The following is a 17,451-nucleotide window of genomic DNA, read 5'->3' as shown; positions in this document are numbered from 1 at the left end:
GGTGAGTGTGTGTCATGCAGGTTGATTCTAGAACGTCGAGGTAACAGTGCTTCTCTGGAGATTCTGAATTTGGTGACGTCGGTTTTGTGAACGTTCAGGTGTCTTATTATGACCTCATATACTAAGTACTGAGACACGTATCATGGATTACCCTTTGGAAAAATGCTCGTTATTTATAAATGTAACAAAAAGAAACAGTACTGAAGTGTATATCTTTTATTGACAAAAGTTGAACATGTGGTGGGTTCACCTATAAAAGTTTACCGTAATAAAAAGCATGGCAAAGTGTAATATAGCATAGTTCAGAGGTATGGGATGGGCGGTTGGGGGTGCAAAATCACTGGAAACTTGTATAAGTGCTGTTGCATTTTCTTCAGACTAGCGCCTCAGTTTCAGAACCTGTCCGGAGCAAGTTTGATTTTACATGTTGTCCACATCAGAATCATTTTGATCAGTAAGCGTGTTTATAATAACGTGCCTACGTCTATTATTATCAACATATTAACATGAGTATGTTTGATTATTGAGGGCAGCGGGTGATTTTGACCTCATCTGCTGTTCTATTTTGGACAACATGGAAAGGCTTAAATACATCTGCTTACACAGTAATGTGCATCAAAGCAGGTATTCCTTCCCATCCCTGAGAGTCACAAGAAAGGACACGTTTTCTTTGCATAATTCTTTATCACTGGCTTTCAGTTCCAGACGCATTCTCGCTGGATTTTATTTGTCATATCTACTGCTAGACACTAGATGGCAGCAATGGCTCACGGTTACTTTTGAAAGGGGTACTTTATCCATCAGGCACAGAATAGAGGGGGTGTGGAGCGGACAGAAAGTACAGCTGTACACTGGTCATAATAATAATAATAATAATAATAATAATAATAATAATAATAATAACAGCAGCAGTAGCAGTATTTTCAGAAGGACCCCCTCTCTCACACACACCTATCCTCGATATTCCAGTATTTGCTCATTTAAATGTAAGAATTCAGTCCTAAACTGAAATGTGGGTTCTTGCTGGTTGTATACTGTTAAGATAAAAAAAAAAAAGTTGCTTTCATGCACTTGCTTCAAAGTAGTGTAGTCTGTGTTTTAATTTCATTGGAAATGTTAATAAATAGAATGAAACAGAACTCGTATCTCTCCTAGTCCTCTGAACTAGTCCTAGGGCTTCAGACAACCATGTAAACCATGTGAAGAAACAGCTTCAGCTGTCACACATACTCCAGCAGCTTGTTCCACAGATAAGGTTAAGTATTTACTAGTTTTTTGACAATTGTTTTTTTTTTGTTGTTTGTTTGTTTTTTACCCTTTGGTCTCTTTAACCAAATCTACTACTCACACAGCTATCGAGAAACCCTCTGGGCTTGGCTGCAAAACAATGACATCATAGAAAGGTTACACTTTTGATAATGTTTTAACACATAAAGTACAGTACCCTCCCCTCCAACACGTATCGGGACACTGGGTGGAGGGGTGGTGTGTCATTATACAGTATACAATAATATAATTTACTCAGCGGTATGTAAGTGGAATGCTGTCTTTGCTAAGAGGTATGTGTATAAGGGTCTATTTTAATAATCTTGAACAGCAGTGGAGCTAATACAATCATCCTAAAACTCATAACCCTGCTTTATTACAGCCCACTGCGTTTGTATTGCATGTACCGCTGTTAGGGATACCAGCAGGATTCATCTATCATCACAAGCATAGGCTTATCACACCTGCGAGATTGCTTGTTAAAAAGAGGGGATAGAATCCTGTCTGCATGCAAACACACGTTCTGTTCTCTTTCGTGTTCCTGCTTTTTGGAATGAGCACCTGTTTATCTTGGTTATTTCCAGATAGCATTGTGCTGAAGAGTGCTTCTGTGTGAGAGATAGGTGGCACCACCAGCTAAGGTACTAGACTTAGCCTAGCTTGCCTTTCACTTCACTGGAGGTCTTGGTTTGAATCCAGACGCTCTGGTCACTAGTTAAATTTGTTTGTTTGTATCAGCGCAGTTTCACCCCCCCAGGGGGAATAGTCCATTACAAAAAGGTACTGTACAATCTGGCACAGAGCAAGGGACAGGGCTGAATGGGAGGCAGGGGTGTGTTCAGGTCAGGGTTGAGATGAATGGAATTACAATTCCTTATTACACTGTGACAGGATATACTGTATCCCCCAGATAGCATCTCATTAACAGAGATGAAACTGGACTGAGTAGAAAAACACACACACACACACACAAACCCATAATCACTATGCCACTTGTATATTCTATTCTACAGCACAGTTGAAACTAGATTGAGAGAGAGAGAGAGAGAGAGAGAGAGAGAGAGAGAGAGAGAGAGAGAGAGAGAGAGAGAGAGAGAGAGAGAGAGAGGCTCATTATCCAGCTAATGAATCTTAACGTGCAAGTGCCTCGTGCGAGACATTCACACTTTGAGAAATAAATAATAATAATAACTTTCACTCCGGTCTCCTCGGCTGATCAGCGGACTTAAAACTGACAACTTTACTTGCCAATCGGTGTTAACTTGTTGACTTGTTGGTTGATTTTCAGGACTCCGTGCGCGTTATTATTAGTTCTGACGGTCAATTTAACGCGTTAACATGCTAACAACACGTTTTCTGAAAAGTAATTCCAATTGTTATTAGATAAATTGTTCAAAGTAAAAACAGAAGACTGTAAATATTGATTTAGTGTTCTAAAAAAAAGCACACTTTAAATAAAACTTAAACTAATGTGTGTGCAGAGACAACAGTGTTTAGCAAGAATGCATTTCAGCCTCAAGTGTTTTGTGTTGTTAACTTGATTTAATAGTAACTTGGGATGTTATTCTCAGAGTATGAGCATGCAGCAGATTTAACAACAGCTGGGCTTTGCACAATGAACTTACATTATTATTCTATAATGTGAAATATGTATAGGGTGCCCAAAATGTATTTATTCAACCATTATTACATTTAAATGTATTTATAATGAACGTATTCATGGGATCAGCTTGTTTATACTTATACATTTTAAATATGAATACATTATTTGAAAATATTTCATAATCGATTTATAAACAATAATACATCAATCATTAACATTATCAAAATATATTCATATTTGATAATGTGGAATAAATTCTCTTTTGGTTGGTAACCGAATATGAACAACACATTCTAGAATGTCAAACGAAATAATAATAATAATATTAATAATAATAATAATAATAATAATAATAATAATAATAATAATAATAATAATAATATTACATTAAATGTTGCTGTGTCTGTTATTATTGATTCATATTTACAGTGCAGTAATAAAAGTAATATTATTTTAGGGAGTGTTGATTTCAAGAAAATATAAAGTACAGGTTCGTTAGAGATCACCCCTCAAAAAAAGAGTACACGCCTATTATTAACTTTTGTACTGCACTGTGTGTGTGTCTGTCTGTCAAAGCTATCCTGAGCGTTCTGCTACCGCTGAAATAATGTATAAAACCTTCCCGAAAAAAGGGGGCTGAACCTTAAGACTTGGGGGAGGAGGAGAAGATGAAGAATTCATAAAACAGGAGGAGCAAGGCGCACTGCAAACACAACCAGAGGCGCTGCAGTCAAATACATGCCTTTCTTTACTATCAAAAAGTCATTTTCAGCACCCATTCACTTACAGCTAAAGTGAATTTAATAAAAGCCCAGCACACCTACAACGATAAAAGAACGGCACAGCAACACGTTTAACTAAGCTGAAGTTCTTTTTTTCAAAACGCTTCTTTTTTTCTAACGGGAGTTTCAACAAGACTGGGAAACAACGCGGAGTTTTACTGCAGTGAACATTTACAGAAGTCTCCTGTGCTCGACAACAAAAGTCGCTAGAGAAACAACGTTCTTGCTTTGTTCCTCTGAACACACACGCGTAGTTGTGTTGCTGTTGTTTTGTTTGCGGTAAAAGAGGGGCGCGCTCGCCGCTACATTTTAGTTTTGTCCAGGATAAAAACAACAGCACAAACAACAACAACCAAAAAAAAACAAACCTAAAACCGTTTTTAAATGCAAAACTACAAGTACGACAAAGCAATGCCTCCAGAGACCAGAAACGGTGGAAATCCGACATTAAACAACAACAATAACGGGAAAGACAACAGCAAGAAGGGCATGCTGGTGTGCCTCGATCTCTTCTGTTTGATTCTGGGTGAGTTCAACAAATGCAACGTTGTTTCCCATTATTGTGCGTGTCATTAAACGGTCAGGACCAACCAACAAGATGCGGTCATTTTCTAAAATGCTTTATTTTTTATAAATAAACTGCGTACGGATGTTTTTTTTTTTTTAATTACTTAATTTATTATTATTATTCTTTTTTAACTGTACGAGTTTAATTAATGTCACCGTGTAATCTTGTTCAGAAATCTGTGGTATACTATGGAAGTTTTAATTTTTGCTCTTGCAGCTAAGATGTGTGACAGCAACTCTATCGATCGATCCAATTCCATGCCACATCACGGATTTCTGATAACTACATTTGCATGTCCGAGAGTGCTGAACTTCCCTTGTTACAGTATTACAATATCTTGTTGCAGTGCAGCTGTACACTGGTGCATGCTTTGTTACAATAATAACAATTTGACAGGGGTGAACGTTTGGTGTCATTGTGCGAGGTAATAGCAATAAATCATCCCTCATTTAACACGTTTGCTGACAGTAGAGACATTGAGATTCCCATGTTACATTTTTTTTAAATTCGAGAAACTCGCTGTTCATCTTTGGCGGTGCAGGTTTCAGCACTTTAACTTAATTCCTGGAAGTTGATTACTGTAGTTTTGATCGGGTCAAAAGGGCACATTTACGTCGGCGAAAGTTCTTAATCTAACGCAAAGTGTGCGGAGTACCATCTCCGCCCAGTATTTTGACAGCGCGCTTTGGCAAGCACTGGTTAATGCTAACAGTATGTAATTGCATCACACGAGCTGTTTGTAGAAGGATTTAATCTGTCTATAAAGACAAGAATGAATATATATATATATATATATATATATATATATATATATATATATATATATATATATATATATATATATATTAGTACCGGTATCGTTAACCGCAGAAATCAGCTGGTTTTACTTGATGAGTAGTAATAATAATAATAAAAAAGCAGTTTAGTATGTGCAGGTAAAATAATAAATAATCGTTTAAATATAAAAATTTATTGAAGAATGTGTCTTTATAACAGTCATTTAGAGATGTCATCACAGACATTCTATCTCAGACTTCTCTGTGTTAGAACCCCAGGCTTACCCATGCTCAAGTGCTTGCCCATACTGGGAATAATGTAATTTCTCTAGGAAGTAACTGTGAATGTCATCTCTATGTTGGGCCTGTCACATTTGGTGTTAAGTGTGTTTGTCAGGTTTATAACATTTAGTTAAAAAAAAAAAAAAAAAAGATTAATTCCTTCTCTGCCCAAGAGATGCAAATCATGCCTTCTGTTGTGGTATTTATTGAAAACAAAGCACAGAACTTGGGTACAAACAAAAAAAAAGCCACAATGTGGCTGGCAGCGTTTGATTTTGGTTCCCTCTATGCTGGGAACCGGATTCCTGGTCCACGATGTTTTGAATCACAATGGTCTTTGCAGCTGCTTCTGATTACCTGCTGCAGAGATTTCGTGAGGCACAGCTTTGCAAATTCTTGTTTATGTTCTTCTGCGAATGGGGTAGGAGGGATGAAGACAGGCTGTTGAGGGGTTCTCTTAATCAACAGAGTATTCTCTTAGATACTTAACCCTATGTTTTTCTTTTGATGCCAAAACACAAACATGTTACATTTATCAGAGCCCTAATGAATCGTGTGCAGGTCATATCTAGTTATTCTGTTGTCCAGTAGAATAAAAAAAGAAGCAACTATTACAGATGCATTGAATACCATTTTTTATAATAAACCATTTAAAAACGTATTTACTGATCCAGTATATCCCTCGTACTGTCCTTCAAAGAGGTGATTATACGAATACTTAAAGTAAAACGCACATGCAAACAATTTATTCAGTAAGAGTGAAGTCATATGTATTCTCAGTTGTTTCTCCATCAGTACAACTGAGAATACATATGACTTCACCCTTTCCGGATAATATTTACAATAGATGCTTCTATTACTGCTTCTAGTGTATACAGCAGCTACCGCTTTGAAGCTGTGGAAGTTATTTTAGCTAACCTGACCATTGACGTTTACTGTGGGGAAACCCCCCAACAAAAACACTTCTTTCAAATGACTGTATTGTGAACTTCCAGTAACTCCTTCACTTGTGTCTTACTGTGCAGCCCATTATAAATCTGATCTTGGTGTTGTAAAGCAGAGGATCCTGAGGGTCCCTGAAATACTTCCAACACAGTGCACCTGCATACATATATGACGTACCAATACATTTGATCTCAAAGTGGCAGTGGTCCATGTAAGAAGGTGGTTGCTCACTACCACGGAAGAGGCTGGGAACCACTGCTGTAATGAAAGTGGTCTCTGCCCTCCAAACCTCATTATTGGGTGTTGTCTTTGATCTCTGTTGATGACGGCGGGGTCTCCAGCAGACCCAGCACAGTTCATTTTAGTGTTTGCTCTGGGTAGCCGGCTTCTCCTGCTGGGAGGATTTCTGACACCGGGATCTGTTAGATGTTTATTACCTCGGAAAGCTGATCGCTGGGGTTGAGTTACTACTCCAGCTCCACTAATGCCTTTCACCTACAGGATCATTGTGTTCGCTTCTTTCTCCCGCAACACAAAAGCAACAGGGAACTCATTCAAGCTTGAACTGAATCTTGAAAGCAGGTCAGAGTTGTTGTGTGATATATTCCTGTAAAGTTTGTTTACAGAATATATCACCCATTTGCCCTTTCTACAAAAACTTAAGGTTTGTGCTGCCCCCCCCCCACCACCCACCCCATCAAGGGTGATACTTAGCAACATGTTATTGGTTCAAATGTGAGTACTGTACCCAAGTTTAATATGTTCCAGAATTAAATAGGTACAAGATTCTAATAACTAACTCTGACAGGAAAGGGATTTTAAACAAAATAAAACCAACCATTTGGTTGCTAAAGCAACAGTTATAAAGTAGTAGCAGTGAACATAGAAAGACAAATGTGCCTATGGTCCATAGTATCTTTTAAAAAGGGTATTTCCAATGCAGTTTGCAGTATTAATGAAATAATCATTCAGAGGCTTTCAGTGCTTATTTACCCAACTGCAATTTGGAGATTATAAGGAACTGTAATTTTTTTCTGTGTATGAAGTTTAGGCTACTTAGTGGTTTAAATCTTCATATTTTTTTCAGTTAAATTATTGTCCTGGTAATTTTTTATTTTTTTTATTTTTTTTAAATTTAATGTTTTAAATGTAATTCTGTTTCCTGGTTGTCTAGCAGCTCTCAGAAAACACTTTCTCATTTTAAGCTGTGCTCAGAAGAGTTACTGTTGCTTTCACAGCCCCATTCTATAAATATTTCCCACATTTCTGACATTCCTCAATTCCAGTGGCCAGGGACCCCTCTTGATGTGACATCTGGAATAATTTTAAAGGGGGTATTTCAGGAAAGGCTGGTATACTGTAGGTAAAAACAAAAACAATGTCTCGGTCTGGACTGAGGTGTGGCCAAGTTTGGTCAGAAATGTGAAACTTTATTGGTGAGCCTATTTCCACTGCACCCTCGCTTAATTGCTGGATAATTGCTCGGACTGTAATCCGATACAACTTTCTTCAAGGAGGAATTCAAAGGCTTTAATAGGTTTATAGACCCTTAAGCGCTTGATTTATACATCTCGGCATTGACATCTGCAGATTTAGTGGTCTGATGGCTGAGCAAAATGTTGATATCAAGCCTCCAGCTACTATGAACAAGACCTTGTTCTGCTGCAATTGAAATGAAATGCTTCACATTTTAGGAGGCTTGGGTGGCCAAAACGCTGTATGCATTGAGATCCGATATGGCCATAGCTACACAGTGCTGCACAAAACCACAGCCTCTTTAAAGAGGTTTCGTTATTATTATTATTATTATTATTATTATTATTATTATTATTATTATTATTACACACACCACTTATAGCATTAACATCCGAATAAGCTTATGTGCTGTGCACGTTATTTAAATTAGACCTAATTCTGACTACACTGTCCACACCGTCCAGTTAGGTTGCATGACAAAAGGCTGCTGTAAAATTGCAGCAGAAATCTCTGAAACCTGTTGAGCACGGCTCTGTACAGCAGAGTGGTTCCTGCACCGCTTTGCAAACTAATACTCCCAATACTAGGACATGTAAAGGGTGCTGGAGGGGCCGTGCTCTCTTGTTTTATGGGAATGTACAGCTAGTTTTAACAGCTAGGTTTCTTTATGATAATGCATGCTGCTGCACGGTAGTGCTGTGTGCTCCTTCTCTAACACATGGGGACTCACATGCACTTCATAAGCAGCGTGCTGGTTTAAAAAGCCTTTGGTTTTGAGGTTAGTTAGAACATGACTAAATTATATACCTACAGAGATTTACAAGTGAAGAAGCTTTACTTAACATTGTAATTAAAAAGGCATTTACAGCAAGTATATGGGATGTTTGTATGTGTTTCCTGTTCCGCTGGTCTGTAAGGTTTACACCTCTGTTTATTTTGACCTTACTAGATACTGGTGTATTCAGGATTCTGAACACTGTTGAGAATGAGCGTGTCTAGATACCAAGGAAATGTTACAGGTGACATAAGTGGTGTTCCAGGACCACATGTTCTTAGCGCAGCTAATCGACATGACCACGGTGCAAAACGTTGCTTTTTAAAATATATCAGGTATCCTTTGAAGGCACAGGTTTCTTGATTTTAGATTTAATTTCAAATCAATTGTTTTACATTGTGCCTTTAAAAAAAAAACTCTATACACCACACACTAAAAAATAGCTTGTTTTAAAAAAAGGTTGATAACCCTCTTAAGGTTTTAGAAACTGAAATGCACTCAAAACTTGTAACCAATGTAAATGTCATGGAAAGTAAATGTTGCAGCGTGCTTTATCTACTATTTATAAGACAAATAAATAACTGCTCTTTAGGGATATGTTGCAATTTCTTATTTTTCTTATCTTTTTTAACATGGTTAAATCGGTTGTTTTCCCTGTGTCGATGGAATTCCCTCCTAGTTGACCTCTAGCCACCTGTCAAGAACTCAATTTTACTCCTAGATTTATTTATTTTGTTGCCCACACCATTGACCTGTGGACAGTAACCCCTTTCAGCCACAGAAACATGAGGCTAGTGGTGCAGATGTATCTGGGGAGAAAAAAAAAAACATGACAATAAAGATCCAGAGAAATCTTTACATTTGGAGAAAAATCTGCTAAAAACCCAGACTTGACCTTAAAGGAAGTGGAAAGAAATTGTTTGGCCGGATTGCAAAACGAATTGTTGCCCTTTTCTGCCTTTGCTTGCAAAAACCACAAGCCGACTCGACAGCATGGTCTGAAAGGTTGTGTCCAGAACAGAGTTCAGTACACCATGAGCAAAGCAGTGTGGCTAAAGTGAAATCGGCAGACCCTGGATATCTTCCTCTTGACTGTCAACGATCTCAATGAAACTAAAGGTACACCATGACAGAAGAATTAGTTTCCTGGTGTTAGTTGATGAAATGCTGCAAGCTAAAGATAACTCATTGCTGATGCTTTGACAGTGTGATTCAGGAGTTGACTCAGCATCCCTTAAATTAGTAAACTGTCTTACCCCTTTGGGATCACAGCGGTGGAATTCAGTCCCCTGAACAATAACTCAGAGGACAGTTAGAGGCACATCAATGTACACAATGGATTCTTTTGTGTCGTCACAGATAGTGAATTACCTACATTAGCATGTGAAAATAGCCCCCATGTTGCTCTGCCTTTAGCTCAGATATATTCATTTCAGAGCAGCCACTGCTAATCACTCAGAACCTTTTATTAGAGTGTTTCTTGCATGGCATTTGCAACTCGCTCAATATACAGTGTGCTTTTGCATGTGCTGCAGCAAAACTGAATGTAGCTAGAAAGATCAGAGCCTGTTCATTCTAACAAGCTTTATAGGTAACATAAAGGAAGGACGTGTGTGTCTGTGTTAATTTTACATTAAGAAATCTAAACATTGTTTTTTCTCTGTATGGCATGCATGATTCACATTAACGAAAGCATGAGCTACAGACAAAGGCTTATTCACCTGTGTATATATTTATTTTCTGCTTTAGCACTTCTTGGCAGTGGAATGTCTGCTTTATCATATCAGCAGAAGCTGAAAAAAAAGTTGTATATTAAAGGGTGAAGGTGGTGATTGTCTTTCCCAGCCCATGTAATGACTCTTAATTAGTTTATCAATGGGCTGTGCACCTTGTCAGCAGTCCCAAGCTAAAATGAAGGCAGGACATCCCTTTTTACATCAGTCACTTTAATTAAAGCAAAGTTCTTCTTTTTGGTTTAGAGGCCCCTGGGTGCACCCCCTTGCTAGTGGCAATAAGCAACATCAATCATCATCCTTCATGCAATTCTGGTTAAGTTGTGGTAAAAGGGAGTTACCACGAAAAAGGAAGTGGCCACTTTAGTTTCCCACCTTCACAAACATAATCACTGCACAAGCTAATGTGCTATTGTTGCTAAATCCACTTCATTGTTTCAAAGGAGGTCACTTTCGCAAATCATTAAACCCTGCCGTTTATTTATTTTGATTAAGCCCTGAATGGTTCTGTGATGCATCACTGGTGACAGCCATTGTTATCATACAATCTTTACTTTTTCTTCTAAACAAGTGTTTTAAAGCACCACCTGTTCGCACTGTCCATTCCCTTAGCTGTTTGCACAATCACGTTTTGCAGCCAGTCAAGAATATTGAACGCTGTGGATTATTTCATCTTAACAATCTACTAGATTCAGGAGCTGAGGCCCTAATTTACCCAACATTTGGGACATCCCAGACGCAAGCTATTGTCCCGCTTTGCGATTGCTTGATTTCTATGTTTTTTATGTTTGCTTCTGGAAGCTTAGCTGTATCAGAGGAGCAAAGTGTCATTATCCCTGCTGACCACCTGGGTCTAGGTATGTGGGGCTCGCATACTTCTCCCATTGTAAACCAGGCTAAACCTAAGGTGAACCAAGGGTTTTCCCATAGCTTTAATTGCTAAACAATCATCAGAGCTATTTGAGCAAAGGTTTTAGCAGAACGATCCTAGATTGTTAAGAAGTGGTTGCACAAATGCAGACATTGAATCTGAGCAGCAGGTCTGTCGATTGATCCATTTGTTGTGTTCTCTGACCCACGATTCATAATGTGGCCCCTGTATCAATGAAAAGAATGTAAAACAGGCACACAGGAATTGTATCTGATGTTCGTTTGCCAATTTCCTGTAGACATTACAATATATGGTTCCCATTTATAAATTGACAGATGCAGACACAGTATTTAGAAACACACGTTTTGAAAAATTAGTTTGTTACGTTTTTTCATCCCAAGAAGGCAATACAGCCCAAGTAGGCATACTGTGTTTTTTATCACTTGATAGGGCAGGTGAAGTAGCAGCTCTTCTTGCCATGGTACAGCATCTCTGTCTAGTTGTCTTGCAGTTGTAGAAGAGAGCTGTTTCACTGTACAGATCTGTATCTGGATACAAAGCATCTACTCACAATTGCTCTTGTGGGGGTTTTTTTTTTTTTGAACCCTAATTGTAATTCTACCCACAAAGCCTGTAGTGCTTTGGCAATTGTAACTGATTTTCAAAATCACTCTAAGCATTTTAAGTAGACGAATGCAGTGGCTTTGTATGAAAGATCTGAGGCATTCCTTTTGGATGGGCTGACCAGGATAATTCCATAATTTTTTTGAAAAGTGAAGTGCTTGCTTGAGAACTGTCCTTCTTTTCAGATGTGTGTGTTTTTTTTGTTTTTTATTTGTGGCTTTACAGATTTAGCAGCTGAAAAACAGTGTCAATTGAAGGGGATTTCTTATGTGTGTGTGTTCTGAGAACTTTCTTAAAACAGTAAATAAATAAATTAATTATTATTATTATTATTATTATTATTATTATTATTATTATTATTATTATTATTATTGTTAAGACAAAGCAGGGTTTTAATCTCCAGCCACACACAGACAGAATTGCATGCTGTCCCAGAATAATTAGTTTCAGGGTCATGAACCCTCTGGCACATTAAGTGGGAATGACCATATAACCGAGGAGGCTGCCAGCTGTTCCTCACAGTAGTAAAAGTTGCAATAGACTGTACACATCTCCCCCCCTCAGTACTGCTTTAACCCACTCAGTGCCATCGTCCTCATCTGAGGACAGGTTACTTTGTAATGTATTTGGAGCATCATTTTTAACTGGCATCTTACCTGTTATTTCAATTTTCTCTTTAACTCTATTGTTATGATAACATACTCTGGTTTTGTTAACCGCAAAATTTAAGTCTAAATGCAATGTATCAAATGACATGAAAACAGCTTGTGTTCTGATTTTTATTTTTTTTTCAAAGAAAAATACATTTCATACTTAATGGCTTTATAAATACATTTGACCCCATTTTTTTGAAGCACACACTGCTTGACACAATAAAAACACACATTCTTAATATCCCCTAAACACACAGTACTTTATCCAACAAATTACACTATTGTTATCCTAAAAAAAAAACTTCTATTTTACTTTGCTTGTGGACTAAAGGAGAGAGTTTCACGAGTATTGAATTTCTACTCTGTTTAAATTACTGTACGAGCAGAAAGTTTCATTAGTTTTAATTCTTGTATAGTTGAACACACACACTCTACTGGTTTCAATGTTTTATCTTGATAGTTAGTATTATCCTGTTTATCTCTATTGACGTAATAAAGTAGGTTAAATGAAATTATTAAAACCATTTTCTAAAAATGCTAAATCTCTCACGCCATTTCAAACAAGATTAAAGAGATCCAGTCCCGTTCTAATTGAACGCTTGATAAGACTTTGCTTGGCGTGCTCCTCTGTAGTGTATTATGTATTTTGATTAAAGCTGCAATTATTATTAAACTGCCACACAAGAAGTAGTGCTGCAAACAATTCGGAGTCATTTCGTGAAGTTTTTTTTTTTTTTTTTTTTTCTTGAAATGAAAAAGTACTGTATTCCCTGGAAACCGTTGGCGCTGAAGTTCTTAGGGTTGCGAGCGATGATGTTGCAGTGAAGAGGCAGGCAATCACCTGCTCAGCAAAGGGACTGGAAAGGGGGGGGGGGACAAAGACATCTTTCACTATGTCTGAACCATGCAAGAGTTCAGGTTAGTGAAGAGTCCTGGGTCTTAGAGGGTACACTCTCCCTCACTGGGGAATGTCCAAGGCATTTCAATTGAAGGACTGGCAGCATGCAGTAATTGATTGAGGACTGTTCTGCACTCCAAGAAATATTCTCTCACGCAAGTCTTCGTCTGGATGGGGAATACTGCATAGAGTTTACAGTGTCAAAAATAAAGAACTAAATACTTGTATAAAAATGAACCAAATGTTGCAAAGGATTATGTAAATATTGAATAGAGATTAATAGATCAAATTCTTTGGTAGAACTTTTGTATCTACTCAAATCTATTTAACAGTTCTTAGGCAGTCCAATTCTGTTGGTTGCAGCATTCATTAGCATTGCATTATGACTTGGCAAACATTTAAAAAATGATTAGTATTAAGCCTCCGTGTGCTACTGTGCCTAAAACAGCAAGCAGCACTCTAGATCTAACTAAAGGGAATGCATGTGGATAGATTGTGTAGATAAAACTGTACAGAGCTGTATCATTAAATCAACACAACCACCTATAGGGGTCTGTGAACGGGTAGCTACTTTTTTTTTTATTTCTATTACAATATATATATATATATATATATATATATATATATATATATATATATATATATATAATATATATCTTTGTAAGCAAATGTTTTCATGACTGGACTGGCCCTATATCCTGTTTAATGTATTGAGAGAATCCAAAAGGAAGGGACTGGCTGCCTCCCACCATTATTAAACATAGAATGAAAGTGTTGTCTTTTTTTTTTACCTTTAGAACTATGCTGTGTGTTCTATGCACGGAATGCCATTTAGACACAAGCATAAGATGTAATGAAATTTTGACAAATCCTTACCAGTGATTTTTCACATGTGATTTGTAAGAAACAAAACCACAGCTCCTAACCATACCCCTGGCTCAGCCAGCTAATAAAATCAATAAACACAGAGGCATTCGAGATCTAGCCAGTGTAACACACCCGTTTATAATGGTTTTTAAGATTCTGTTTGTGGGAATTAATCTTGGCGGCAGAATTCTCTTGCTGGTGTACCAGTGATACAGCTCAGCCTTCCTTCTGGCTCGTGTGTTTATCTGATTCAGTGCTTTTAGTGGTTATGCTTCAACAAAGCCGTACTTTGTCCTGCCTGTGAGGAGTGTCACCTTAGCATTCTGTCACACAAGCACTGGTTTCCTGTGAAGGGCAAACCCTGCCATGCATTCCAGTGAAGGTGGTGTAAACCTCAGGTTTAAAAGGCCGCAAAGACCAGCATGTCACATCAGTCCAGCGCTCTGTCCTGCTGAGTAAAGAATTATCTTTTTAATGGAGTTCCTTAAAACCCACCCACTTTCAGCAGAGGGGTGAGAGGTCAGGGCCATAGCAACATTTAATCTGTGGGTTTGGGTGTAGAAGTTACCATCCACTCTCCCATAATCGCAACATGGATTCCTCATGCTAATCTTCCTACTGAGCCTGTCTCTCCGACATGCGGAATGTGACACAAGAAGATGCAGACGTCTCAATCTGCACCACCTTCCTTGTCAGGACTAGGCGTCCTGGTGATACTTAACACGTGTCCCTTCTCCTCGTTATTCCCTTTTAAAGTCTGTGAAGTTTACTAATTAATGCACATTTCCCAGCTTCCATTCCCTTAGTCTCCCTTTTGTTCGGTTTTGAGCTGTTGGTGTGCTTAACAATAAGCAAAAACTGACAAGAAACTTGTTGGCATACTGCCAATTTACAACCCAAAAAAATCCCAGTGCTTCTCAGCAGCAGACACTGGGAACTAGTGTAATACAAAGATTGCCATTGATTAATGTAATTTAATGATGATAAAGAAAAAAACAACATTTAAAAACGAATATGTCTCACAAATCACTATTTTGTAGCTTATTTTTCTGGTGAGATACTTGTCACAAATAGAAAATCTTCACAGTTTGTCAAAAGCCCGATTTTATTTATTTATTTATTTATTTATTTTTATTTTTTATTTTTTTTTAATTTGTGAAATTCATTTGAATTGGATTTAAGAACCAGCTCTAGGAAATGTCATCATCACTGGGGAAAAAAAGGTTGAATTGTTTTTAATTTAATGTAGAAAACAACAGAAATTGGGCAGAGGCCCTTCATATCTTTCACAAACATAAAATGTTGCAGTTAAGCACATTCCAACAAAATGCCAGCCCTTCTGTGTGTTTATTCTCTCCATTCCTAGCAACTGACAGGCTGGATGGCTTCTGATCCGTGTTACAAATAAGGGTCTCAGTTACCAGATTCAGGTCACATGAGCAGCTGAACCTGCCCTGCTAGCTTTAGAGGAGCTGAGATCACTGCACCCATATACAGGTACAGTACAGAGCTGAAATGACACCTCGGAACAGAACGTGTGTGTGAACGCACAGCCTGCAGTGGGACGGGTAGACAAAGAGTGGCCATTTATTGCTCATTGTTTCTGTGCAGCTGAAAGGTGAAAGGTCATATGGATAGTGGCGTGGTGGTGGGAAGGCGCCCTGTTGGGAAGCTGGTTGCTTGGAGAAAAGAGAAAGGGTTAAACGTAAACTCACACTGAAGGGTCACGGAAAGGGAGAGACTTGAACAGAGTTCCTCGGGTTTAGTGCACCTCTGTGGAGGACCTGCATATCTGGTCATGTTCATGGCCTTTTCCTTCTGAAGGCCTGTGAGGTCACCGTTTGATCCATGACCTGATTAATCAGTCATTGTGCTGTCGGGCAGGGATGTGAGAAGGATGTCTGGGTTAATAGACTGTCAGAGTTCAGAATGCCATGTTTCCATTGCAATGTTTTTTGTTTTGTGTGTGTGTTTTTTTCTTCTGGAGAAAGTGTCAAAGAAGGAAGAATAAAAAGAGGATATCCTAACAGGGTGTTACAAGAATAGCATCCAGAGACACAAACATGGAAAAACAAATGGTTCAGCTAAACTAAAACACGGCCACCTAGCTTGAAATTTGAATTCCAGAAAAGTCTCAGAATAAATATTCTTCTCTTCTTTTCTTTTTGTTTCAGTTTATTCACCCCCCCCCCCCCCCCCCCCCCCTTGATTTAAGGCGTTAGTGTAAACTATAACAGTAGAAAAAGTACTGTTTGCTGATAATGGGGCATTCTTTGGTCTGAAGGATATTTATTTTGGCTGTTTACTCTCTGAAGGGTTTCTCGGTTCACATGCTCCAGTAACATTGCCTACCCCCCCCCCAGTGGCTGGTCTGGTCTGTGAAAGAAGGCTGTGCTGGTCCCCAGTCCCCTGCACACCCGACAGTTGCATTGTGCAAGAACCTGGTTTGCATGTTATCACAGAACCACACGCACAGCCTCAGCCGAGTTCCAACTCCACAAGATAAACTTCTGCCAAAATCAAACTTAATTTCCCAGATTTTATGTGTTTCACTTTTAGTATTCAGCATTTTCAAGAGGCATGACCATCTAACGAGCGGGGCACTCCGCTGCTTTTGAAAATAAACTTTAATCGTGATTAAGAAAAACATGTTTCACTGTCTGACAAAGAGTCAATTGCATTCGGGGGGCTGATAAGCAAATATAGTAATTATGCATGCTGAAGTTTTATAATGTAAATACATACCGTACTGTAAATGCATTGATGGTTGAGTCTACCCGGTCTAGTCTTGTTGTTTTGTTGCTATGCAAGAGCTCATTTCTTCAGTGTTGCCTATTTTGAAACGAGCTGTACATGCAAAGAAAATCCAAACCGCCCCATGCTTTTTCCCTTTTAACAATATTTGGTTTAACACGCATTTTTACTACATTAGGGTTGGTTCAGCTCTAATTATGGCACTTGCATTATTCATTTTTTTCATAACAGCAGGCGTGAGGGGACTGATTTAATTGAAGCACAGAGGATGAATTCACAAAAACACAAACCCAGCCAACATTTCAGCTATTAGGTCTGGACTTCTTCATGGCAACCAGCTGGTTGTCGTTGCTTTCTGTTTGCTATGATTTTAGAAGTTTTTCTTTCGCATGTATTTCTCCGACTCCGTGTTTGTTGCAATAAATACCACAGTCTCAACACAAGTGTGGGGTTGATTTATCCAAATGCCTTAAGCGACTTATAAATTATAGTTAAGTTATATATTTGTATTCTTCTAGTTTACAAACAGCAATGCTGTAATCCATTGTTTGTATAAAGGGCTGCCTAGTTGAGCCTCC

The 17,451-nt window shown here is 38.3% G+C and overlaps 1 protein-coding gene across 1 annotated transcript in view; it reads left to right on the top strand.

Annotated features, from left to right (window-relative positions):
* The first annotated feature begins 3,564 nt into the window (after nucleotides 1–3,564).
* Nucleotides 3,565–17,451, top strand: part of LOC117973200 (phospholipid phosphatase 3-like) — a 35,093-nt gene continuing 21,206 nt past the window's right edge. The window contains exon 1 of the mRNA XM_059035120.1: nucleotides 3,565–4,177. Coding sequence (XP_058891103.1) covers nucleotides 4,036–4,177 — 142 coding nt within the window. The 5' untranslated portion in view covers nucleotides 3,565–4,035. The remainder of the gene's footprint in view (nucleotides 4,178–17,451) is intronic.

This window comes from Acipenser ruthenus, chromosome 12, assembly GCF_902713425.1.
Source record: "Acipenser ruthenus chromosome 12, fAciRut3.2 maternal haplotype, whole genome shotgun sequence".
Taxonomy (NCBI): Eukaryota; Metazoa; Chordata; class Actinopteri; order Acipenseriformes; family Acipenseridae; genus Acipenser; species Acipenser ruthenus.
Note: the sequence above shows the minus strand (reverse complement) of the source record. Positions and strands in the feature narration are given on the sequence as shown.